This window comes from Ammodytes marinus, assembly GCF_949987685.1.
Source record: "Ammodytes marinus genome assembly, chromosome: 16".
Lineage (NCBI taxonomy): Eukaryota > Metazoa > Chordata > Actinopteri > Uranoscopiformes > Ammodytidae > Ammodytes > Ammodytes marinus.
Window position 1 is genome coordinate 21392045 of NC_137220.1, and position 22700 is coordinate 21414744.

Consider the following 22700-nt stretch of genomic DNA (forward strand, 5'->3'; position numbering starts at 1 on the left):
TACTACCCATGACAACGGCTTTATCTAATGGGGGGAGAAAGCGCGCAACAAAAAAATCATGCTACTCGAACCCGGTGTTGCACCGAAAGCTGTGACCTGTCAGAATGTGTGACCCTAGAAGGCGCTGTTCTTATATTAACCCAGTCTCATAGTGAAATATAAGCTATGTAAAAATTATGAATGAGATTTTTCTATTTCCGGGCTAATATTAGCTTCCAGACAAAATGAGTTACTTTTTAAAAAGTTGTCACTATCAATGCCTTATTACTCTTCCTTCTAAGCGTCCAACAAATAAACTTACCTGTTTAAGATATATCATGACATATAAACATAAAAGCGGTTAAATACTATATTTAACAGTCAATTGTGGTTTTAAAAGAGACTTTTTCTGCAGTGAGCCAATTTCGCAGACAGCCCGGTAATACATTTGCTGATAAATAACATACCAACTGCAGATGCACTGTAGAGTCTTTTTATTTCACATAAGAAGCAGTCACCATCGGTAAAAAGGCCTTATTCACAATGTCCACAACTCACATTAAAATATTACTTTATAGAATGAAAACCTCTGACAAAAACACACAATAAGCACATTTTGCAGCATTAAGTCCTTTAGCGTGGGTATTAATGAAACCTTTTAAAACTAAAATGCCCAAACTCTTTAAAAAAATAATCACTATCAAGAGTTAAAACCGTTGAACAGTTTACACAGAAATAAACAGTAAAATGTAGGATAAGAGTGATAATCTTAATGTTAACTGTAAGTCCTAAGACAAGGCATTTTGTGAATCTCCGGCTAAAGGCTAGCTTTGCTGCCTTTTTTGTACAAGGCTCATTGACAGAAACATTGAAGGCCAGATGACACTGAATGCGTCGCTTATTATTTAAACATATATCACATGTGCAAGCTTTTACAATCATATTAAATGTACCATCATTATGAGAACCCTTGACAATATGGGGAATGAGCAGCTTAATGACAAACCTGACCATAAAACAGAAGCCACTGTGTGGAGTCTGATGCCATTCAAATATATAAGCCAACGATCTCTGTCAAAAGAGACCAAATCATGAGCATGAGCAGGGATGTAGTTGGAGGTTAACACCACTGTTACAAAACCAGATACTTTTCCCCCTTTGGGATTAGCCTGTTAACACATTGGGAAGTTTGGAAGTGGAAAACTGGAATGACTGAAGTATATATCTGTTATTCACAATAAAGATGGCATTTTATATTAATAGTTGAGCACTACATCACTGCACTTGAGAACATATGCTGACAAATTGCTACAAAACTTTAGTGCATTCACACACAGACGCAATGTCACAAGCTTACCCTTAGGAATTGCATTGATTAAAAGATTGCATTGAATCAGTTTTACTGAGTGATACTTGAATTCAGGCACATCTGTGTTTATTAAATGCCATAGCTTTGACACCAGGGGTGTATCTGAAAGTGAGGATAGGGGTAGAGTGCGCACACACAGTCACAGACACCTTATTAGTCTCTCTACCACTGGCCCAAAGACCGGAGAGAAGTATAAATTAAATCCTGAAAGTGACGTGAGTGATGGTGTTTGTGTTTGACCTGCAAAGATGCTCACCTAAAGAGTGAGTTACCTGGAGCCTCTTCTCCTTTTCCCAAAGAAAAGAAAAAACAAAAGAAAAACACAAAGTGACCGTAACATTAATAAGGTTACCGCGCAACAACGAGGCGCATTTCATTCAACAAAAGTTACGTTTTGAGTTATCTGGGTCAAAATAAAGCCTGCCAATATCTCCCATCACCTTTGCGTTCGTTTCCCCAGAGAGTGTATGCCAGTTGTGTTTATCTGAATTGATTTGGAACCAGTGCATTCAAACCGTTTTTGGAAAGACATAATAGAAAATGCTGTTTTTTATTTTGTAGGGACTTAAAATAAATTGAAAGGTAATGTAAGGATCCAAATGTTTAGCTAGAAAAATGCAATGGGTGTTTCCCAGACTATTGTATGAGCACAAGGCTGACACACACAGCTCACAAGTTGGCAGCTGTTCACAGCAAACTGCAGTACAAAGATGCCATTGAGGAAGAAACATGGTTTCCTAAAGTCAACAATTAACATAAAAACCTTCAGAAAATGTCCACATGGTACAACCAGCTACAACATTGTATAATTTGAATAAAAATTACTTAAAAAGATAAAGATAAGTGGACATTAAGCTTAACAAGGGGGGGGGGGGGGGGGCAAAGACATTATATATATAAATATATCCCTATTCCCCTCAATCCTTTCCGATTTGGAGCCACGACCTACAACATTCGCTCTTTAATCTCAAACATGAATATAAAACGGTAGGCTGAGTGGCACAGCATCCTTTCACACCAAGCACAAACTTAAAAAAAAAATTAAAAAAAATCCCACTCACTATTATTGAGGGTCTCTTAATGCTTTCCGCCTATTGTCGTGGACATTCGTCTCCCTTTCTGTGTTTCCCACAGTTTCTCCTGAAGACTTCCCTTCTTAAGCGATGACCTTAACTCCCTCTTTCTAAAAAACAAAAATCAGCCATGGTGGGTTTCATATTCTGAGAGAAAGCGGGGAGTGGATGCATGTTAAATCTTCCCATGTCGTTTGGCTCAATCTCTCCGACTGACACCGCTCACTACATTACAAAAATAAACCAAAGTGGACATGCCCAGGCAGAATGGCATTTTTTTTTTACTGCATGTTTTTCTAACGCAACAATGACATCATTCAGGTGAATTGAGCGATAAGGCTGGGATCTCCCTTTGATTATACTTGTTCAATTCACTTTTGTCAGTTTAATGAATGCGTTTATGTGTGGACTTGGTAAAAATGAAATGGGATGTGTTTGCATTGTTAGGGGGTTCTTGACAATGGTTTGTTCTTCATGTGGTGGGATACTGTTGGCCGTATTCAGAGGAGCTTCTTGGCCTGTGGCTGGGCTGAGCCTTTGGAGGACGAGGAGGTTTTGGTGTCAGCAGAGAGCAGAGCCATGAGGTCCTGGAGAGCTTGACTTATCTGAGCTCCAAACCTGTGGGAGTCCTAGAATATAAAAAGAGGAAACAAGTATTAACAAAGAGACTTGGAAAAAGGGAAGAGAAGAGGATTGTGGGTAGAAAAAGGGAAGAGAAGAGAAAATGATTGTGGCTCGAGAATCACAGAGAAAGGAGAAGTGGCTAACTCAAGTTAAGTGCTACAGTCCCAACTGCACTGGCATAGATGCCTGTATGTTTTTAACCCTACTTGTTGGGTTTGTTTTTTTGTTGTATTGTCTGTGTTTTATATGGACCACCTGAGTCTGAAATAAAGTTTATCTATAATACTGAAATTGATCAATGAAAGTATGACAACACTGCAGATATTCTTTGTTAAACATTAACACATACCATACACCAGGGCTATTCAATTAGTTTTGAATGGGGGCCGGTTGGTGGAAATGATCCAAAATGAGGGGCCAGAAAAAAATGCCTAAAATTGATGAGCATCACATCAATAGCTACATATATTGTAAACGACATAGGAGTGCATATATTGTCTTTATTTTATCAAATATATATATATATATATATCAGGGATGGAAATTAACTTTTTTGCCTACCAGCCACTGTGGCAGGTAGATTTAAAAATCTACCAGCCACTCATCTTTTTTACCAGCCACTTTTTATACGCAATATCTTTTTTAATATATGCGTTAATGTTAAACAATACAATAGTAAGAATAGCTAATGAAAGTGTTTTTCATACAAATGTTTTCCATCAGAAGTCATTTGTACTGTAAGTAGGTGCTACCAAGGAACTGAGTTGCAAATTAAATGGTACACTCTTACTATATATGATACACAATACACGTCATCTTTATTTCAAAACATTGTATAATTGAACTCCATATATACTCTGGGTTCAATGCAACTTTTTTTCCCAACTGGCCCGCTTGGCCAATAGATCCGAGTTTTACTGGCCCCTTGTATATTTTCAGTGGCCCTGCAGACACCTTTTTTTCATCATTTAGTCAATAATTATAATACAGTATTGAAGTTACCTTTAGATTTCTTTTTTCTTTTTAGTTAATGATATGAAATGTTGATATTGTTTATCACTTTCTCCATATGCATTAGGGATGTGAATGTGTCGACACATTGACCGGTTTTCCACTTGCGCTCAAGTCGAATTTAAAAATAGAAATCTGAAAATCAGGGAGTTATGCCGTCTTATTAATGGGAGATGTCACCGTGTCACGTCTGGTCGTGAGCGCGCTGCAGGAGCGTCACTTCTGCAAGGTGCGTGCATGAAGTAATCAGCTACACATAAGAGTCCGGTGTGGGACCATGTTTTCACTGTTGATAAAAAACAGTGCAGTGCAAAAGATGCAGCATAATATTAAACGCTCGTCTGAGACTATGACGTTAAATCATCTAGAAACACACGATGCCTTCGTCCGAGCAAAGCAGCGTTTCACCGTGAGATCATTAGTGAGTGCGCGAGCCACCGCACGGGGAAGAACTCTGTGGTTTGAGGCTCAAATAATAACCGGGGATATTCTCCCCGTTAGCGATACCGATGGGAAAGGCTTCCCTGTTTGTATGCGATCTGATTGTATGTCTCGAGCCTTAAATACAAAGCCATGTCGGCAAACTGACTGCGCGACTCAAGGGACTGTATGTGAGCCGAATCCCTCCGTTAGTTTCTGTTTCAGCCGACACAATTAAAATCACCTCTAAGCACGGACAGCGTTTAAATAAAGCATCTCATTTGTATTACCATTAGGGCTTTGATGCAAATACTGTAAAAACGGCGGCAGCTCTGCTGCTTAAAGGAAAAGCGCAGTTTTCACTTTATTTTCAGCACCTCAACCTCTGCTGTGGGAAGAAAAAAAGGGGGCAAAGTAAGTCGATTGATTTGTCGACTTATGCCTCCACACGTTAACTCGCAGATAGTATTTCCTAGCGGAGCGGATCGCGCCGTAGTTCAGTTCGACTAGAAAGGCAAAAAGAAACATGTTGAACTGTGTAGCGCCCTGTCATCATGTTCATGACGAATGTATTAAATATGCAAATTAGATCGGACCTGACTGGAAAGTATTACCCGACACAGTGGCGGGTGAAGTGACACAATTTACACGCCAGCACGCAAATCTACCCGCATTTGGCGTGTGGTGGGTGTTAATTTCCATCCCTGCTTTCGTATTTTTTCGGGCCACAATACAGATTAGCGCCGCCTGCTGTTGTGGAGACATTACGTCTCGCGCAAGCGCATATATATATATATATATATATATATATATATATATATATATATATATATATATATATATTAAAGGCAGGACACACCGGCCAGATAATCGCCGTCGTAGTGTCGGTAGGGGGTCGGGACACGAATCTGTTTGGTGTGTGCCGTGACGTCGGCCGACGTAGAGGTCGTCGGGCTTGTTTTGAATCAATCGGCGGCCGACTGTCTTTCATTTGGAGCAATTTGATTGGTGGAGGGCTAGCCAATCAGTGAAGCCCGGAAGTGAGGCGGGTAGCACAAACAGCTAACAACAGCTAGCCATCGTTTTAATGTGTTTGTTCGTTTCGTTTTGAGAGTACTCACATGCATCAACCCTTGTTGACTGCTCGACACCATGCTCGACACTCTCTGCTAAAAATTGTGCTCTTATGGTCCATACATATAAATACGTATTTCTATCTATGTTTATGCTCTAGAGAGCTGTACCATCATTTCCGGCTTTCGTATTTTTTCGGGCCACAATACAGATTAGCGCCGCCTGCTGTTGTGGAGACATTACGTCTCGCGCAAGCGCAGAGCGTACGGAAAATAAGCAGTCGTCTCGGTGTGTTTTTTGGCCGCGACGGGAAGACTGGAGCTTCCTGAAACGGCGACTCCATTTTTTGGGTAGTCGGAACGAGTCGGACTGGTGTGTCCTGGCCTTTAACGCAAACCCATTTTAACGGCGTCAATTTTTTTATCGCGCGATTAACGCTCGTCATGGCCTAGGAAATGTTGTGGTCGTTGTTTCACATGCTGTTGTATCCATAGATGGTTGTATCAACTAGTAATGTCAGAACAACTGAAACACCACAAACTATTCATATGGCTCGCAATTAAGTTACTGTCAATTCAAACGGAACATGTCCTACAGCATAATTTCACAATAAAATTATTTAACTGGCAAAACGTCAAGTCAATTCTGACTTTTATTTTGAAGCAGAAACCGGAACCTAGCACTTCCTAGCTCAGCTACGCGACCTTCACTAGTCTTCCGTGTTTGACTTTGGGACCTCGCTGAAAAGAACAGTAAAGAAAGCCTGTCATTTGCAAAAGTCCTACTTATAACCCTGCGCGCGCACCAAAACCTCCATGAATGTTGGTGGTAGCTGCCAGTCATTCATTTTCACTTTAATTTTCGCTACGAAGCCTCGGCTGCAGCAGCACCATGGCAACCATCTGCACGCAGGCATAGTGTGTCCACTCCACACAGTCTGAAATAAGCCGTGGATGAAAGACTCCCAAAACATTTAGGCCTACAACAACCAGTTTAATTTAGCCTTAATACACACTATGTTGTTTTATGGTTTGGTTTTTAAATAAAAAAATAAGTTCCAATATGTTTGTGAATGCTGTTCTAGGGGTGGGGTGCAGGGGGGGGGGGTATAGGCCTATAGCCTATTGTTATTTGCACTGAATTGCAAATTATGATATTTTAGAAGAAATACACTGAATTACAATGGTGTAGACATCATTGTAATTCAGTGTATTTCTTCTTTAATATCATAATTAGAATGGGTGTGATAAGAGCATTAAAATGAGAAACAATAATGGGACAAAAAGAAATCAAGGGACATTCAGGCTAGAATAAATAAAAATTTGATTAATCGCGAGTTAACTATGACATTAATGCGATTAAATATTTTAATCGTTTGACAGCACTAATATATATACATATATATATATAGTCAAGGCGGGGGCCAGTAAATATTCCTTCGCGGGCCGGATCCGGCCCGGAGGCCCCCTATTGAATAGCCCTGCCATACACAATCTTTTCAGGGATCCATACGATTTGTTTTGTTAAAGAATTCTCACCCCACATAGTTTTACACTTTAAACTCCATTACGTCCATTCACGAAAGTACAATTCCACAATAAAAATATATGAGATTTGGAAAAGGGAACAGAAAGCAGACTGCAAAGCATTGCACAGGAACTCCTGTCATGTGCTCAAGTCTGCGGTGTCTGCATCATTGAATGGTGAAGGAAACCACTCCCAGCATTATGTTTGGACAGGCAGATAGCAATGTGTGGGCGCCGTTTAACCAACCCTTCCTGACAGAATTCCAGATATTATCAGTCTGTTACATTAATGAGTAAATAATACTACTCCCTGCGAGCACGATTATACATCATACATCCATTAATACAAGTCCTTAAGTGGCACTTTTCCATATTTCATGGGGGAGGGAGGGAGGGAGGAAGGGGTAATGTAGTTAGCAGTAGTTGGCAGCATTCCTTGTCCAAACAGTTAGCGCATCAAGTGCGGATTTGATTTACAGTACAAACAAAGTTGAATGGGGTTTGCAGGAGGAGGATAATCAGTGCAGGGGAGTCAATACAAAATTCTACAATGCGTGGGAACAAACGCTTCAGAAATATGAAAAGATGGCGCTATGAATGACTCCCACAGGAAACGGCAGGCGAGGACCAAACTGTAAGCTGTCCAGCATTAGCGCAGTGAATGAGGCGGTCACGCTGCTCAAATGTCGGGGAGTTACAAATTGAGTGGGATGCTTCCTCCGGCCTCTCACACAGTGTTTAGCTTCAGTGTAAAGGCTCAGGCCTTTAAATGTCAGTGGAACCATGGCAGGAAGTCAAAAGAGTGAGCAAGATACTGTGGTAGATTTGAATGGTATTCATCAAGAGTTGCTGAGCAGATAGATTCTAAAGGTTAAGGTCAGATCCCTAGATGGACGTGTGTTTGACTTGGTGTTGCACAAGTAACGAAACGATATGTCTATTTGCAGATATTAAGACACATGATACCCCACACACACAGATATAAACGGGTCCTGTAACTAGCAACTTCAGTGCCATTGCGGCCTCAGCCTGCTGCTACTATGCTACTATGAAATCCTATGTCTGATGTCTGATGGAAATCTCCTGAAATAAACCTCTCTGAACACAATGATGATTGTCCTGGCCTCACCCTTTGTCTTGGTCGCCACGGGGGATTCGGCCACCACATTTGGCGTCACGATAACGGATATAACAGGAACATGATGAGAGACTACCTGTACACTTCGGGACACATCTGTTGGAATGAGATCAGATGGACTGTTGCTGTTGAAAAGTGCTTGTCTGTTCCAGTATCTAAAAGTAACTGAGAACTGCGATGGGAGATAATGTGTAAACGGCTGATAGTGCTCTGTGCCAAGTTCAAGGTCACGGCGTGAGCGTCCGGTCTGAGGGACTACACACAGAGGCTCCGTTATGGCCAGGTATCCACGTAGTTCCACTGTTATAACAAAGAAACCGTGTGCAGTTTTATTGACCAAGACTTTGGGAAAAAGGCTGGACTGGATTCAAGCTTGTTACGTCGCTCTGTGCTTTATGTACGCTAAGAAAATGAGGAAAAAAGACTTGGAGGAAAAAATGCAACGTTTGGAGACCAACTTCAATGTCATCAAGAAAGCTGACTGCTCGGGTTACTGCTCCCGCGCTGTCGCAAGTGCATGCGGTGATCATGGCTGATAGAGGAGGAGGCCGCGCATACCAACCGCATACCAGCTTGGACTTTCCTGGGCCGGTGGCCACCGAAATTCCACGTCTGGCGGAGTCTGCCAGGTATGCAGAGGAGGACCCTCCTCTGTGCCAAAGTTGAATGGACTACATCCCCATGCAAGCTGACCATGGCTAAAAATATCTGAACTTGAGACTACTGAGAGACTCAGCTATCTTGCTATGCTGTCGTCTTGGCAAGGGGCTCCCTGCTCACTGTCTTAACATTATCATCGTTCAGTGTATGTTGCATTTGCATTGTTGGTCCTTTACAATGTAGTTTACTGCAGTAATGTGTACATCTATGCATTGTATTCTACTTCACTCATAAAGAGTGTTTCTGTGTTTTGGTGGAGGTTTCCTTTGGCCCATTCAAATTTGTATGGTTACATCTGATTTTGGTAGAAGTATTTACTTCTAAGAGGAGGAATGTGGTAGATTTGAATGGTATTCATCAAGAGTTGCTGAGCAGATAGATTCTAAAGGTTAAGGTCAGATCCCTAGATGGACGTGTGTTTGACTTGGTGTTGCACAAGTAACGAAACGATATGTCTATTTGCAGATATTAAGACACATGATACATGGTAGAATATAATCCCTCTGCTTTCTCTACAACAAGGATCTATGATTGATCTATGATTCTCTCTATGGTTCAAAGTTTCCTGTGCTGAGCTTTTTACGCTGTAACAAACATGAATTATCTATCTGATCGCCTTATCTACGGTACACTAATGGAAGCAATAAAGGCTTTACTTACTGTCTCACTGCATGAGTGTTTGGAGGACACGTGGAAGTTGATCATATCCTCACCCACAATGATGTACGACACCCCATACCCATCATCAGCAACCTGACCAACAACAACGGATATACAACATCAGTTTTAAGACCTCACACACACTAACCACACACACATATAAAAACATGTTCTTGCTATTCTAGTTACAACCAGAGGAGTGAGTGAATGAGAGTGAGTGACTCACAGGTCCGAACCCCCCGCCCAGCGAGATGAAATCAGGATGGTTCTTCAGGTCGAACAGTTCCAACTGCTGAACTGGTGTCTGGCTGGTGGAGAGACGCCAAGGCTCTGACAACACCTGTCATGTGAGTAGGAGAGAGGACGGGAGAGATTAGATGTGGCCTGCAGTCATAAATCATCACCTTTAAACCGTTGTTGCACATTTATAGTCTGTAGAGATTAAAAGTCCTATTTGGCTTGAAATGCTCTTTGGGACCAGTGAATGGAGGAGTTTGCAGCCGACATGTTCTTGGGATAGTCGCGGTCAACATTTTTTTTCAGTGCGCTGTTGATGCAATTATTAGCTGGGCTTTACTTACGATGTTGTCTTTTAATATCAATTAAAAGACTATGACTATGAAACTGGGTTTCCACTTCCTGTTCAAATGTTGGTCTGTTTGCCACTTAAGATCAGAGTGAAATATTTTGACACCTATCGGATGGATTGCCCTGAAATTTGCTTTATATAAAATGTCTATATTACACATCAGAAATGTTCTACACAACATTAACAAGAACCGGAAAAGCTTACCTCTTTGAGGAAGGGGGACTCCACCCCCAAGTATTTGGAGACCACATACAGGCAGAAGAGATGTCTGTCAATTCCAGCTCCGGTCATAGCCATGCGATAGAGGTTCTGGTGGCCCTCCGAAGCCAGCTTGAAGAGCTGCCTGCATTGCTCCTCTGTCTGTCAAACATATTTAAACTTTCATTGACATCTATAAAACAAAATCACATGCAAACTCAAGAAATATCAGAAATAAGGCACACAGCCAAATGATGATTAAGGAGTCTTAGCAAATATTAGTGTGTCATTTGGGATTTTTTAATTTGGCGTGAGCTTTTACTTTATAGACAAAGGAAAGTGCAGAATCTATGATTGAGTCAGTACCTCTCCACTCTCTAGAGCTTTGACGAAGGCACTAGTCTCGTTGGAGCAGGATCGCACCGTCTCCGTCCGGCCCTCCCTGAACAGACGAGTCATAGACGCCTCGTAGGTCAGACAGAAACCACCGCGGTCCTGGACGCAGAGGAAGAGGAAAGGTTTGTTATTATTGAAGACATGCTTGAAGATTGTGAAGTTGGTCATTCATTTATAATTAAAAGATGATATTCAGTGGTGGTTGCTATCAAATTATGGATAAATTTATCGTGTTGCAGTTAACAAAAACAAAAAGTACACCAGCCAAAAAACAGAGACAGACATAAATATATGTGAACAGCAAAGGAAAGAAAAACACGCAGATAACGCAGGAAAAGAGGTTTGAGCCCACACTCCCGTCACATCATTTAAAACGGGAAGATGAAGGAAATGATGCACCACAAAAGGTCCAGAGTGTATGCTGTCAGATACAATCAGAGGGCAGCCTCTAAAAACCAGGAAAAACAATTATCCAATTATGATGTTGACCTAAAAAAACAAGTTATCAAGAGCAGAATTTACACTCTTTACCAGTTACATCCATTTTCTGCATAAAGCTGCAGTAAAGCAATAGTTTGGCTCATTTGCCAGTATCCTCCTTTATCATAACAAATATTTGAAAATAACAAGTAAGACACACCTTCTTCTGCAATATATATGTGTCTTTGTAAGAGTTTTTGGATTGACCTTTCTTAGCAGCCAATAGTAGAGCCTATTAAATGTGCTTGGGGGGCAGAAGACTGGACACGAAAAATACATTTTAAACAGAAGTTCAACCGACCGATCAGTCCAGAATCTTTAACTTCTAACAGTGTCATCAAGAAAGAATAGATCCAACGAGAGAAAGCAACAATCATTCCCAAAACTGAAGAGAACGTGTATTTATTTACTAGTATAGATTTTAAGGTTTAATATTTGGATAGTGAGAATATGCTGTTGCAGTTTATGAGTGCATATGCAAAACATGACTAGAAGAAACCTCTACTCTTATTGACTGTATAATACAATAAAAAGCCCATATTTATAAAAAAATAAAAAAAAGTACCCTCTTCGACTTACATGAAAAAGAAAAGCTATACGTTGCATTATATTAATACAATTACACATATGACTGATTTACCTGAAAAACAAAAAGTACCCAGGGCTGTCTGGTTGCCGGGATATTTGCAGTACTTATCTCAAAGCTTATACTTTGATCTAAATCAGGAGTGCCCAAACTTTTTTCACTGAGGGCCACACAGAAAAATCTACGAAGGGCCGGGCCACTTTGCAAAAATAACACATTTATCAGGACATGTAGCTGCTCTGATGTTTAGCTTCATAGTGTCTTCGTAAATTGTAATCCTTCTTCACGGCAACACTTTCCTTGCACATTAAACAGACACATTCCCCCTCTTGTTTATATGCCAATGATACACCCAGTGTTTTCTGCTTTTGCTTCCAATGTCCAACAGGGTGAAAATAGTATCCAGCCGAGGTCCCGACCCTCCTATGGGGGTCCGGGGGTATGCCCCCCCGGGAGATTTTTTAAAGTTTTTAAAGTGAAATGCATGAATCTGGTGCACTTTGAGAGGGAAATTAAGGGGCTAAATCTGAAGAATTTTGTATGAAAAAAAAATGGAGACACACTGTCAGATGAATTAGAAGCTATTGGAGAAGGACACACAGATTTTCCATAATAATATTAATTTAAAATAAAATATTATGCAGGGTCCTCTGGGATGGGCTTGTTGCTCTTTTTCTTTTATGGGATATATTTCTCTGTAATATAATGAGTGCATTTAAATTATTTAAAAATTAAAAGCGCCATATTACATTATATTTTTAAAATGTGCCACGGGCCAATCAATCAGTGTTTGACACCCCTGCACTAGTGGGTTAACTAAGAGATGCAAAGGGCCATATTACATTATATTTTTAAAATCGGCCGCGGGCCAATAAAAAGCGGGCCGCAGTTGGCCCGCGGGCCGTAGTTTGGACACCCCTGATCTAAATGTTCTTGTTACAATGGCACCATCAATAACTTTAAAACGAGATAAGACCGATTCCATTCTACAATGTGTGTGTTGTATGTTTATGTTACCCTGTAGTATGCCAGTTGCAAGCCGATCTGTATGAATGCGTCGGGGCTGACGCGAAGCTTCTTGATTCGTCCTTTTCCAAACAGACTGAAGGGAAACACGTGGCAGTCCACGTCATCCGCCAGCGCCTGGGCCACAGCTAGGGAGCTGCTCACCTGAGCCTGAACCTGAGAGACAAACCAGAGGGAAAAAGGCATCCAAACTTTAACAAAGGGTGACGGTTGAGACCCTCACTGGCATTACATGTAAAAGGCCTAAATGCCAAAGTGCCACTTTTATCAAAACAGGAGACCTAAGCAGGAGACAACTGTGCACTAATTTCCCTAATGTGCAGTTTCTTTAAACTTAAATATTAGATACAACTTGTCAGCATAGTCTTCTTAAGCATATTAGCATATTGACGTTAGAGTTTAGCTCAAAGCACTAGCCTACTGTTTCTTTGTAAGTACACATGCACCAAATGCTGCTAGCATAGCCCCTAGTCTTGTTAAGCAATTATTTAGTCAACTACTTTTTTCCTCACTCATCGTCTACTGAGAAAAAAGTTAATTCATAATTTATTTCTTCCTGTTTTAATATGCCTATCAATCATGCTTTTTGATTCCCCTGTGCCATTTGCAGCTGCACTTCGAGGGCAGGAGTTCCATATAAAAGATGACCCCCCTTAACCGTCTCAACCTTTGTGAGAGTAAATGAGACACTTCTAGATTGCTCCAGACAGAATCTTTAAGCAAAAAAAGAAGATGTACTCCTTTTTTCTGACGAGGCGTCAGCATGATCATCATCTGATACAAGCTAATGAGGCTAACTGATACATGTTCTGTGCTGCACCCCAAATCACAGTTGAAACATGATACATTACCTATTATACTATGCCATCTCTACAGTATTTTGAATCAGACAGCAACATTTAGAATGGATAATTTAACTTACGTGTGTGTGTGTGTGTGTGTGTGTGTGTGTGTGTGTGTGTGTGTGTGTGTGTGTGTGTGTGTGTGTGTGTGTGTGTGTGTGTGTGTGAGAGAGAGATTAAAAGATTGAAAAAAGTGATGCAGTGATCAGAGGAAGAAAGTGGAGTCAGGAAATAAACAACAAAGGCAGTTTTACTTGATTGGTCAGGTTAAGTCAAGTCAATTATTTCATATGGAAAACTAAAAGCAAACTGCTGGAGAAACTGAACACACCTTAAAGGTACAACGAGTAAGTCGGCACGTTGGCGACACCTTTGAACAAAAGCGGTAGTATTTTTACGACGCCAGCTGTCGTGAAGCTGTTTTCTAGCTCGTGCAGGGCCTCAAGATTCAAATAATCAGGAAGCAATATAGTGCGTGTCCGTGTGTTGAAAGTGTGAGGGCACCGGACTCTTTTCGGCTCGGTGAGAGTGGTTAGTGACACAGCATCAACTACACCTGATTGCAATGAGTTGATCCATTGTCACCTCTCACGGAGCTGAACAAGTCCGTGTCCCCACACAAAGGAATGAACGAGAGACGGCAGTTAGTTATGGATCACGATGAGGTAGCCTAATGTGTTTATGTTGTTGTAAATAATGACTATTTCAGATGAATAATGGTCATCTGATGATGCTGGTGAGGCAAAGTAAACTTTGTTTTAGTAGGCTACCGCTCATTCATTTAGGAGTAAACACTGCAGTCTAGGTTCGCTGCGTGAAATTGTGTATACGTTGCTTGGCAACGCCCTCCCGCCCGCCTATCACTCTCCCTTTGAGCTTTTCTTCATTGCATTTTATTTTTTTTTGCTTTGATGGTTCAGCCCCGTTATCAGTCATTATGACGACAAATAACTGTCTCAAACAAGGCTCCCGCTCCCCTTCTAGGATGACCAGATCGCATTTCCATTACTTTTCACACGTCCCGCAAATTGAGACGTTGTCCCGCATTGTTATTGAAAGTGAGCCCCCCTTTTTAAATGCGTGTTTTATAATCTGGCATTTATCCGATAGCTGTGAGGAGACAGCAGTCTCCGTTTGTCTGTGTGTGTGTGGTTGTCTGTGTGTGTGTATCGGGCTGCTGGGCTCAGTGGCTCTGTGAAGGTGCTGCCTGCAGTGCTTCAACGTTCACTTTCCTGTTACTTCAAAATAAAAGCCAACTCACGTTTGTCAAGTGAAATGCTAATGTGAAGCCAGTGAAATGCTTTTAATGTGAAGCCGCAGCCTTAATGCTCTATTTGTTTAACAGTAGCTAACTTAACTGCTGCACGCTGATCTAAAGATAGTGTTTTTTTAATTTAGAAAGCCGTGTCTCTGGCATTACCGGTGGTGACACGAGTTTATTTTGCTAAAAAAACGGCACTTTGTCCCGCATTGTCCCGCACAAACGTAGTCTTTGTCCCACATCTGGTGAATTGGGATCTGGTCTCCCGCTCCCCTTCCCTCACCTGGAGTGATAGGCTTTTCAATTCACGTTCCTGCGCCACACTGAAATCTGCGACCAATACGGATATGTGACCATAGAGCATGCACGCGTGAACCGAAAATCGGACTGGGTGTACGACCAGATCAAATGCAGTAATAAAAACTATATAAAAACGTCTTTCTTTGCACTGATGGTCTCGTTTGCTGTTAAAGGTAATTTATGATTATCAGAGGAAAAATTAGGCTGTTTAAAAGATATTTGAATGTTACTCGTTGCCGCTTTAATGCAGTGGTTCTCAATTATTTTCTGTCATGCCCCCCCTAGTGGACAGAAATGTTTTCGCGCCCCCCTAAATTTAAATACTATTGAGAACCTGCTAATATTTATTTATTTATCTGTACACTGTATGAGTTTCTGGCACAAGCATTCTGCATACAATCACCTTATTATCAAATTAGATAACAAAAATTAGCTGAGATATCTTCTGCAGCAAAAAAAAATCAAAGTTCAGTTTATTAGCTCAATTTGTAACATTTAAACAAGACTGCTCAGTCTGTGTGAATCTCAGGACAGAGAAACAAGAGCAAATGATTTTCATTGCATTTCATTCAAAACATTTTTAAACTGTAAACATAGTTAAGGTGGTGTTTTTTTTATTATTATAGGCCAATAGGCCTTCTGTGATGCGACAACCAATAATTGTTAATTATTCCAAGAAAATTAAGAGGACACTTCTTTCTAACAATAACTCAATCAAATGAACTTTCTACTTGAACTTCTCGTATACATTTAAGATTAAGCACTTCTACAGCATTAAACACCAAATTAGTTGAAGAGGGAAGATGGCTTATAGAATGACATTCGATCATTCAAACTTTTAGTTAACACACAGCCACGCAGGATTCATCACATGTATGTACATTTTCTCAGGTGGTGTTATATACTGTAAACAATACAAATGTAACGGACTATGAATCAAAAATGAAAGTGTTCTTTAAACCGGAGGAAGTATGACTCCTTTCCTTTCGGTTTTTTCCACTGACGTTTCCAATAGAAAACCAACTGTCTTGGCAATTAGTTTGAAACGAGGGAAAATCCCTGCACCTCCCCTCCACAAACACCACGCTTCCCTCAAAGACTGAATAGCTCGCATGCTGCAACAGAGACAACCACGGGACTTTTGCCATCCATAGAAAAACACCTCACAGTCCAACGCACAGTGGTATGTGGTTAGTGACATCACCGATTGCTATTCAGTGAGAGTATCGGTTAGTGTGTAAATGTCAGCTATGTGTAACAATGCTCCTCATTCTCCGATTGGCTTGCACACACACACACACACACACACACACACACACACACACACACACACACACACACACACACACACACACACACACACACACACACACACACACACACACACACACACACACACACACACACACACACACACACACACACACACACACACACACACACACACACACACACACACACACACACACACACACACACACCATTAAAGGTTAACCATTAAAAATCCTCCCAGTGCAGGGGAAATTAGATGATTATCCATGTTTAATCAGTTTTAAGTTAATCACTTCCCTGAGAAAAAAAAACTGCATGCCTTCACCCATTCCATCACAGCATATCCAGAGTCTTTGAACCAATCTAGTGGCCTCCATGCTTTTACACACTGGTGTTCTCCTTGCACCACTGTCACAGAATCTCTCTCCATACAGAACAAAACCAAACTACAAAAATCTGTTCCAACTTGCCAAAAGTCTGGTAGGAATGTAATCCATGGGAGCTGCATGGATGGGATCATGCTGTTGTCAGAGTGTTGCGAGTCTCAGACCTTTTCCAATCTGTTACAAACCAAAAGAATGCATCTACTACTGCATGACTTAAAAGAAGTTGTTATTGTTTCTGTTGAGTGATGGGATGATTAAATATTATCTCTATTGCAGGATGTAACCTTCATTTATGTATTTCCAATGGTCCATTTCAGTGTCAATATAGCTTGATAATTAAAGTTTAGCATTTGTTGGTAACAGTCAATTTACTGCAGATATGTTTATTTTTCAATTGGGAGAGAATCATTTCAAAGATTTTTCAAAGCTTTGCTAGTTTTACAGCAGACCGTACCATGAGTGGTTACCATTGGCGTGCTTTACAAGCCTAGTACATGAGAGCAAGAAGAAACCCTAAGGTTACAATAAACCAACCATGAAATAAAGTTTAAAAATAAAAATTAGCAGAACCCTCCATGACCTCCTTTGCAACTTGGAATAATATTTTTTTTGTAAAATCTCTATGCTAAACTATGATTAAGTCAATTCTACAGTGAACTCTTTTCAAATGAGGTCACCTAAGTGGAGACAAAATCCAGCTACCCGCACATAATACTACTCTACACTACAGTTTGAGACCCACAGATAATAGTCCAAAACATGCTGCGTCCATACAGCCATACCATGTCATTCATCACTCTGGGGTGATTTGGAAGAAGGTTAACATTTAAATAGGATGTGATAAAATATCTGCCGTCATGTGGATGCTTGCACTTCTCATTAGACACATTATTTGCCCTTCTATTGACAGAGTGCCTGAGTGCTAGGTTTTCTATGACCATGCCTCCGGTATGGCTAAGAAGGAAAGCCAAATAAAGTCTCAAACTTTTGACTGCCTTTCCTTCTCACACGAACCCGGATGACATTTGTTAGATGCTAATCCCCATCAGGAAGGCAAAAACATTTTGAGAATAGTTGTTGCACCCCAACAGGAGGCACATTTAATCAACACTAAAGAGCAGGTCAATTGATTTTCAGGTGTGGTTTAGTGCAAATAGGCTACGTCTGAGGTGGAGCACAGGCAGACTAACGATATTCAATTTACTTTCAGTTTTCCTCCTGTACATATATTTCAGTATATTGTTTCCATTCCTACTTCCAACTTGAACAGAGCACAAACATAGCCTACTTTAGTGGAGGTGTACAAAAGGCTCTGCTGATCACGTGCAGCGCAGCCTGTCTGCATGCAGCGTCCCCCCGTTGCTAAGCAACCGTTTGGACTAGCGCTCCGTTTATGTGAAGTTCCGAGCCGTTTGTCAGTTCATGTGTGTCTCGCCAAAGTTCGGCTGTGTTTTATGTGTGGCGGCCCGTGTGCGTCGCTGAGAGAAAGTAAGTAGTGTAGAGAGGACACTGATGTTAGTTTATTTAGATCATGTTTATTGTTAAAGCTGTGTGCTTGCAGGTTAACAGCTGACAGTTATTCATTGTGTAATAGTGTGCCGTGCGTCAGTTGAGTTTCACTCGTCTTTAAGCTAGTGCTGATATTATGTGGGCAGTTAGTGCATTTGACCGTATAAGAGATATTAGCCACTTTATAGCAGCCTGTTCATTTATGCTATTAATGCAGTGACTGTGTAGCTTAACCTGTACACTGTAGCTTTCTATTGTAGTGGTGTGTTCTTGCTTAAGTTAATACTGTGACATTATTGCTAATTAGTATTTCCTTTTGTATCTTTCTTTTAGACCACACACCCTCACGCACCCACACACACACCCCCTTGCACACACACAATGCCAATGTAATGCCAACAGAAGATAATTAAAGTCACTAAACTGGACCACTGCTTCATGTGTCTCATGGGGTTCTAACCGACGCCACCTATACAACACAATCCCCTTAACCCAACCTATACAGTCCACTACAGTCCACTGGTCCTCACCAACAGGAGGTAAAGTATTTAAGAAGAGGAAGGTTAACAAAGCACTTCTCCCCATTGCTGCTTGCTCAGCTATTTCTTCCTCTGACTGCATCATCCCTTTGAAGAACTTAATGTGCATCACTCAACTTAAACAATCACAGACTTTAGGAAACCATCAAATTGCTTCAAGGTCAATAGAATGAAACTACATTGCTAGCCTTCAATAAACAGATCCTAAAGCTCCACATTAGTAGGAAAGCAGAAGGGAATACAGATGATTGCTTTATTATAAAGCTAGTATTAGGAGGGGTTTTACTGGATAAACATAACTGAAAGGTAAGTGTGAATGTTACATTAAGCAGCAATGTTTAGCTGACAGCAATGCAACTATATGCAAAAAATGCTAGTTGAATGTCAATTAAAAATTGTTAAGAAAGATCTAGTCCACCACTTTTTCTGCAACGAAAATGCTATTAACCACTACTCATATTTCATATAATTTATTTGTCAAACAACGCACTTAACTACTTGTTTACTGGTCATTTGTTAAAAGCCTATGTTATCAACTGACCTTAAAAGTAAAAGGTGAGACGTGATTTAAAATCACTGTCTTTTAATGTAGAGGTTTTGGTGCAGTAAGATGGATATTAATTGCATATAATGAATATATAGTTAATTGTGGCTGATGTAAATACAGTCACTACTTCACCAAAGAAAATTTAAAAAAATGCACCACTGTTTTCTTAATCCAGTGCCTTATTGCTGTCCCTGATCCATCACAGCTGGACTGTGTAATTCTCCCTTCCTCCTCTCAACAGCCACCAGGGCCCTAACAAGGATCCCTTTGAGAATATTTTTTTTTTTAAATGTCCGCATAACTTGAATGTGCTGAAGCAAACGCCTTGTCCCGGAGGGTGAAATCAGTGGGTTATAAAGAAAAATAAAAGTTGAACTGAAGAGCAGCAATGGACAGTCAGTGTTTCTCCTACCATTGTCAATGTATGTGAATCTGTCCCCCAACCTCCTGCCCAGCTATCCAAGTGACACCCGACTCTTTAGTTGTACAAAATGAAAACACTCCAGGTTACCCAACCAACAATACAGTGCTATCGTCTCATTTCGAGGAGTCAGATGTTTCTGCAACTAAGTGACGCAGCGTTACCGCAGGGATAATGGTCTTTTCACAGCAATAGCCTAAATAAAACCAAACCTGAAGAATAAATTACAGAGGATATGACCTTGGGTGTCCACAATGGTAGATATGGACATGCTTGCAGGGTGTACGTACCTCTGAGGGGACGTCCCAGACCAGTCTCTGGGGGAGGGGCAGTGAGCGGTCCACCTCACCTTTACAGTGGCCGTCCTCCGTGTAGCCCAGCTGGAAGGCATCTGTTGCCAGGGTGTACTGGAAAAAGAAGAGACACGCTCATATTAAAAAACACAAACAAATTATACACAACACAGTCCAAAATACACAGAGAAATGATTAGTTTTCTCTTTTAAACAAAGATCCTGAAAGGTCACTGCGGCCTTGGGAATTCTTCTTTTACCGCTACTTGAGCGTGCCCCAGCATTAAGTTTGCCATTCCCTCTGACCCATAGAGCTCTTAAGGGTATTATAAAATGTTAGCAAGTCTTTCTGTGGTTGGCTCAGCTGATAGTCTGTGCCATACCAGCTAAATGTTTCTAGTATAGCATCTATTTGCTTTGTAGGGCTGAAATGTATTCACAACACAGAGCAATGATGGGCACTATACATACAGTACATGTACAATATTAAAGCTGCAGCATTGCTACTAGTGAAAATATCTGACATGAACACAATTAAATGTTTAATAGAGAACGTATTGATGTCTAGCCATTGGATTGATAAAAGCTCTTCTGTAGTGTTGATAAATGTCAAGGAATAAATCCACTTGAAATATAAGGCAATGGACGGACAAACATTCATGCATACATTCCCTGTGCGTTCTTTAAAATGGTAGATGACTGACAATGGAATGAAGGTAGGTGGTCTTCTGCATCACCCAAAAAGGTCAAAGATTTGTCACTAAGGGAAAATGACACCCCCATCTGGACTGAAGTGTTTCCACCCCCCCAGTGGGTTTGATTATGTAGCATAGAGTTTCACTGCCAGAGTAACGCTTCAGCTGGCCCACGTGCTGCCTGGAAAATAAACCCTGTATCATAATGTTTTAACTTTCCAGCCTATCTCAGGTGCCCACGCCATCAGCAAGGGACATAATGCATTTGCATCGAGAATAGCTCTCAATACTGTATGTCGTCTCTTGAATAGACATTGTGTCAATCATTCCTGCTTGCAAATTTTATTTTTTGTGGGTGGGTGAAGGCAAGGGGGAACAATAACGACGCTATGATACTCTTAATGATAATCCTCTTCTGCTTTTGCTTTATGGCTGGGTAGATGCTTGTTGAAGACTTGGGTACTGAACTACTGGAAACTTACGAGATGTCACCAGCGTTTTGCATACTTGAATGATACATTATAAATGTATGTCAAAATGTGCAGCTGCTCTACTACTCAAAATGCATACAGTTGGGCAGGTCTGCACATTTGGACGTCTTTTCAATGCATCAGTCAGATGTTCTTCAAACGCTTTTCACTATCAGGCATGCAAACTCATGAGCCATGAAAAAGGTGAGAAGCCCGAAAACAAACAACGGTAGGGGGGTCTGGGGGCATCCCCCCAGAAGATTTCTTTTGTGATTTGAACATTTAAGAGAAGCAATTTGGTGTATTCTGGTGAAGAGAATTAAGGACAAAAAAAACGTTGTCAGATGAATAGTAAAATGAGCAAAACAAGTTAGTCAGCCAACCTTCTTGACGTTTCCAATACAAAGTGTGTAGGTAGCCTATTTACCAAGAAAAACGGTTAAAAACAGCTTAGAAAAACGGTTAAAAATGCTGGCAAAACCAGCTTTAAATAAGATTGAAAATAACATGGAGCCTCAAATCAATCACACCAAATTCCCTTACAATAAACTAACTATTTATATTGTGGCAAACAGGATTTGCCTGTTACACAACCATCAATATAACACATAAGAATACACTCTGTCACCATAGTTAATCTCGTGTTCACGCACACACACCTCAGTCGTGCGCAGGAACATAATGGTGCAAAATGAGACGATAGTGGAGGAAGCAGGTGAGTGTGTTGTTTCGGCGCTGATCTGCTAAAATCACTACATGCACGGCCAGAACACCACGCACCATTCAAAAACCGTGAAAACAGCAATAGACAAAAGCACATTATTAACTTGAGGTGACACGTTAATCTGCAGTGACAATCCGCTGTTAATCAGCGCGAGCATAAAGCAATGCAAATGGCTTTAAAACAACGGTTGGCAAACTGTGAATTTATTTAAAAAGTGATTCACATAAACCGAGTAGGCAGGCACATTAACACGGTAAAATACTAGTACTGCGGCTACTTGAACGCTCCGATGACTCGGAGAGAAAAAATTTTTAACTTTCCTGCAGACGCTCTGACTGACTGATGTCACCGCCCCTCAATGACAAACACTGTTTCTGATTGGCCAAATGACCGTCAAAGCTCATATGATAGGAGTTAACATCCGTCAATCATAGTTAGTCACTATGGTCACTCCATGTCCATGCTCCGCTCCCCCCCCCCACACACACAGCTGGCCATCAGACCCCCCCCCCCCTTCCAAAATATATTTTCTCAACGGATCTCCACGAATCACATAGATGGCCAATTTTGTTTCCAAAACGGCGAATTTCATGCATGACTGTATACAAAATATTCAGGCGACTCACTGCAGCT

The 22700-nt window shown here is 40.9% G+C and overlaps 1 protein-coding gene across 5 annotated transcripts in view; it reads right to left on the bottom strand.

Moving 5' to 3' along the window:
- Nucleotides 1-458: 458 nt before the first annotated feature.
- Nucleotides 459-22700, bottom strand: part of cpt1a2b (carnitine palmitoyltransferase 1A2b) — a 40115-nt gene continuing 17873 nt past the window's right edge. For all 5 annotated transcript variants that reach the window (XM_080044130.1, XM_080044129.1, XM_080044131.1 and 2 more), the window contains 7 exons: nucleotides 20177-20293; nucleotides 12801-12965; nucleotides 10688-10816; nucleotides 10328-10483; nucleotides 9761-9874; nucleotides 9535-9627; nucleotides 459-3050 (listed from right to left, as the gene is read on the bottom strand). In XM_080044130.1, coding sequence (XP_079900256.1) covers nucleotides 2922-3050; nucleotides 9535-9627; nucleotides 9761-9874; nucleotides 10328-10483; nucleotides 10688-10816; nucleotides 12801-12965; nucleotides 20177-20293 — 903 coding nt within the window. In that variant the 3' untranslated portion in view covers nucleotides 459-2921. The remainder of the gene's footprint in view (nucleotides 3051-9534; nucleotides 9628-9760; nucleotides 9875-10327; nucleotides 10484-10687; nucleotides 10817-12800; nucleotides 12966-20176; nucleotides 20294-22700) is intronic.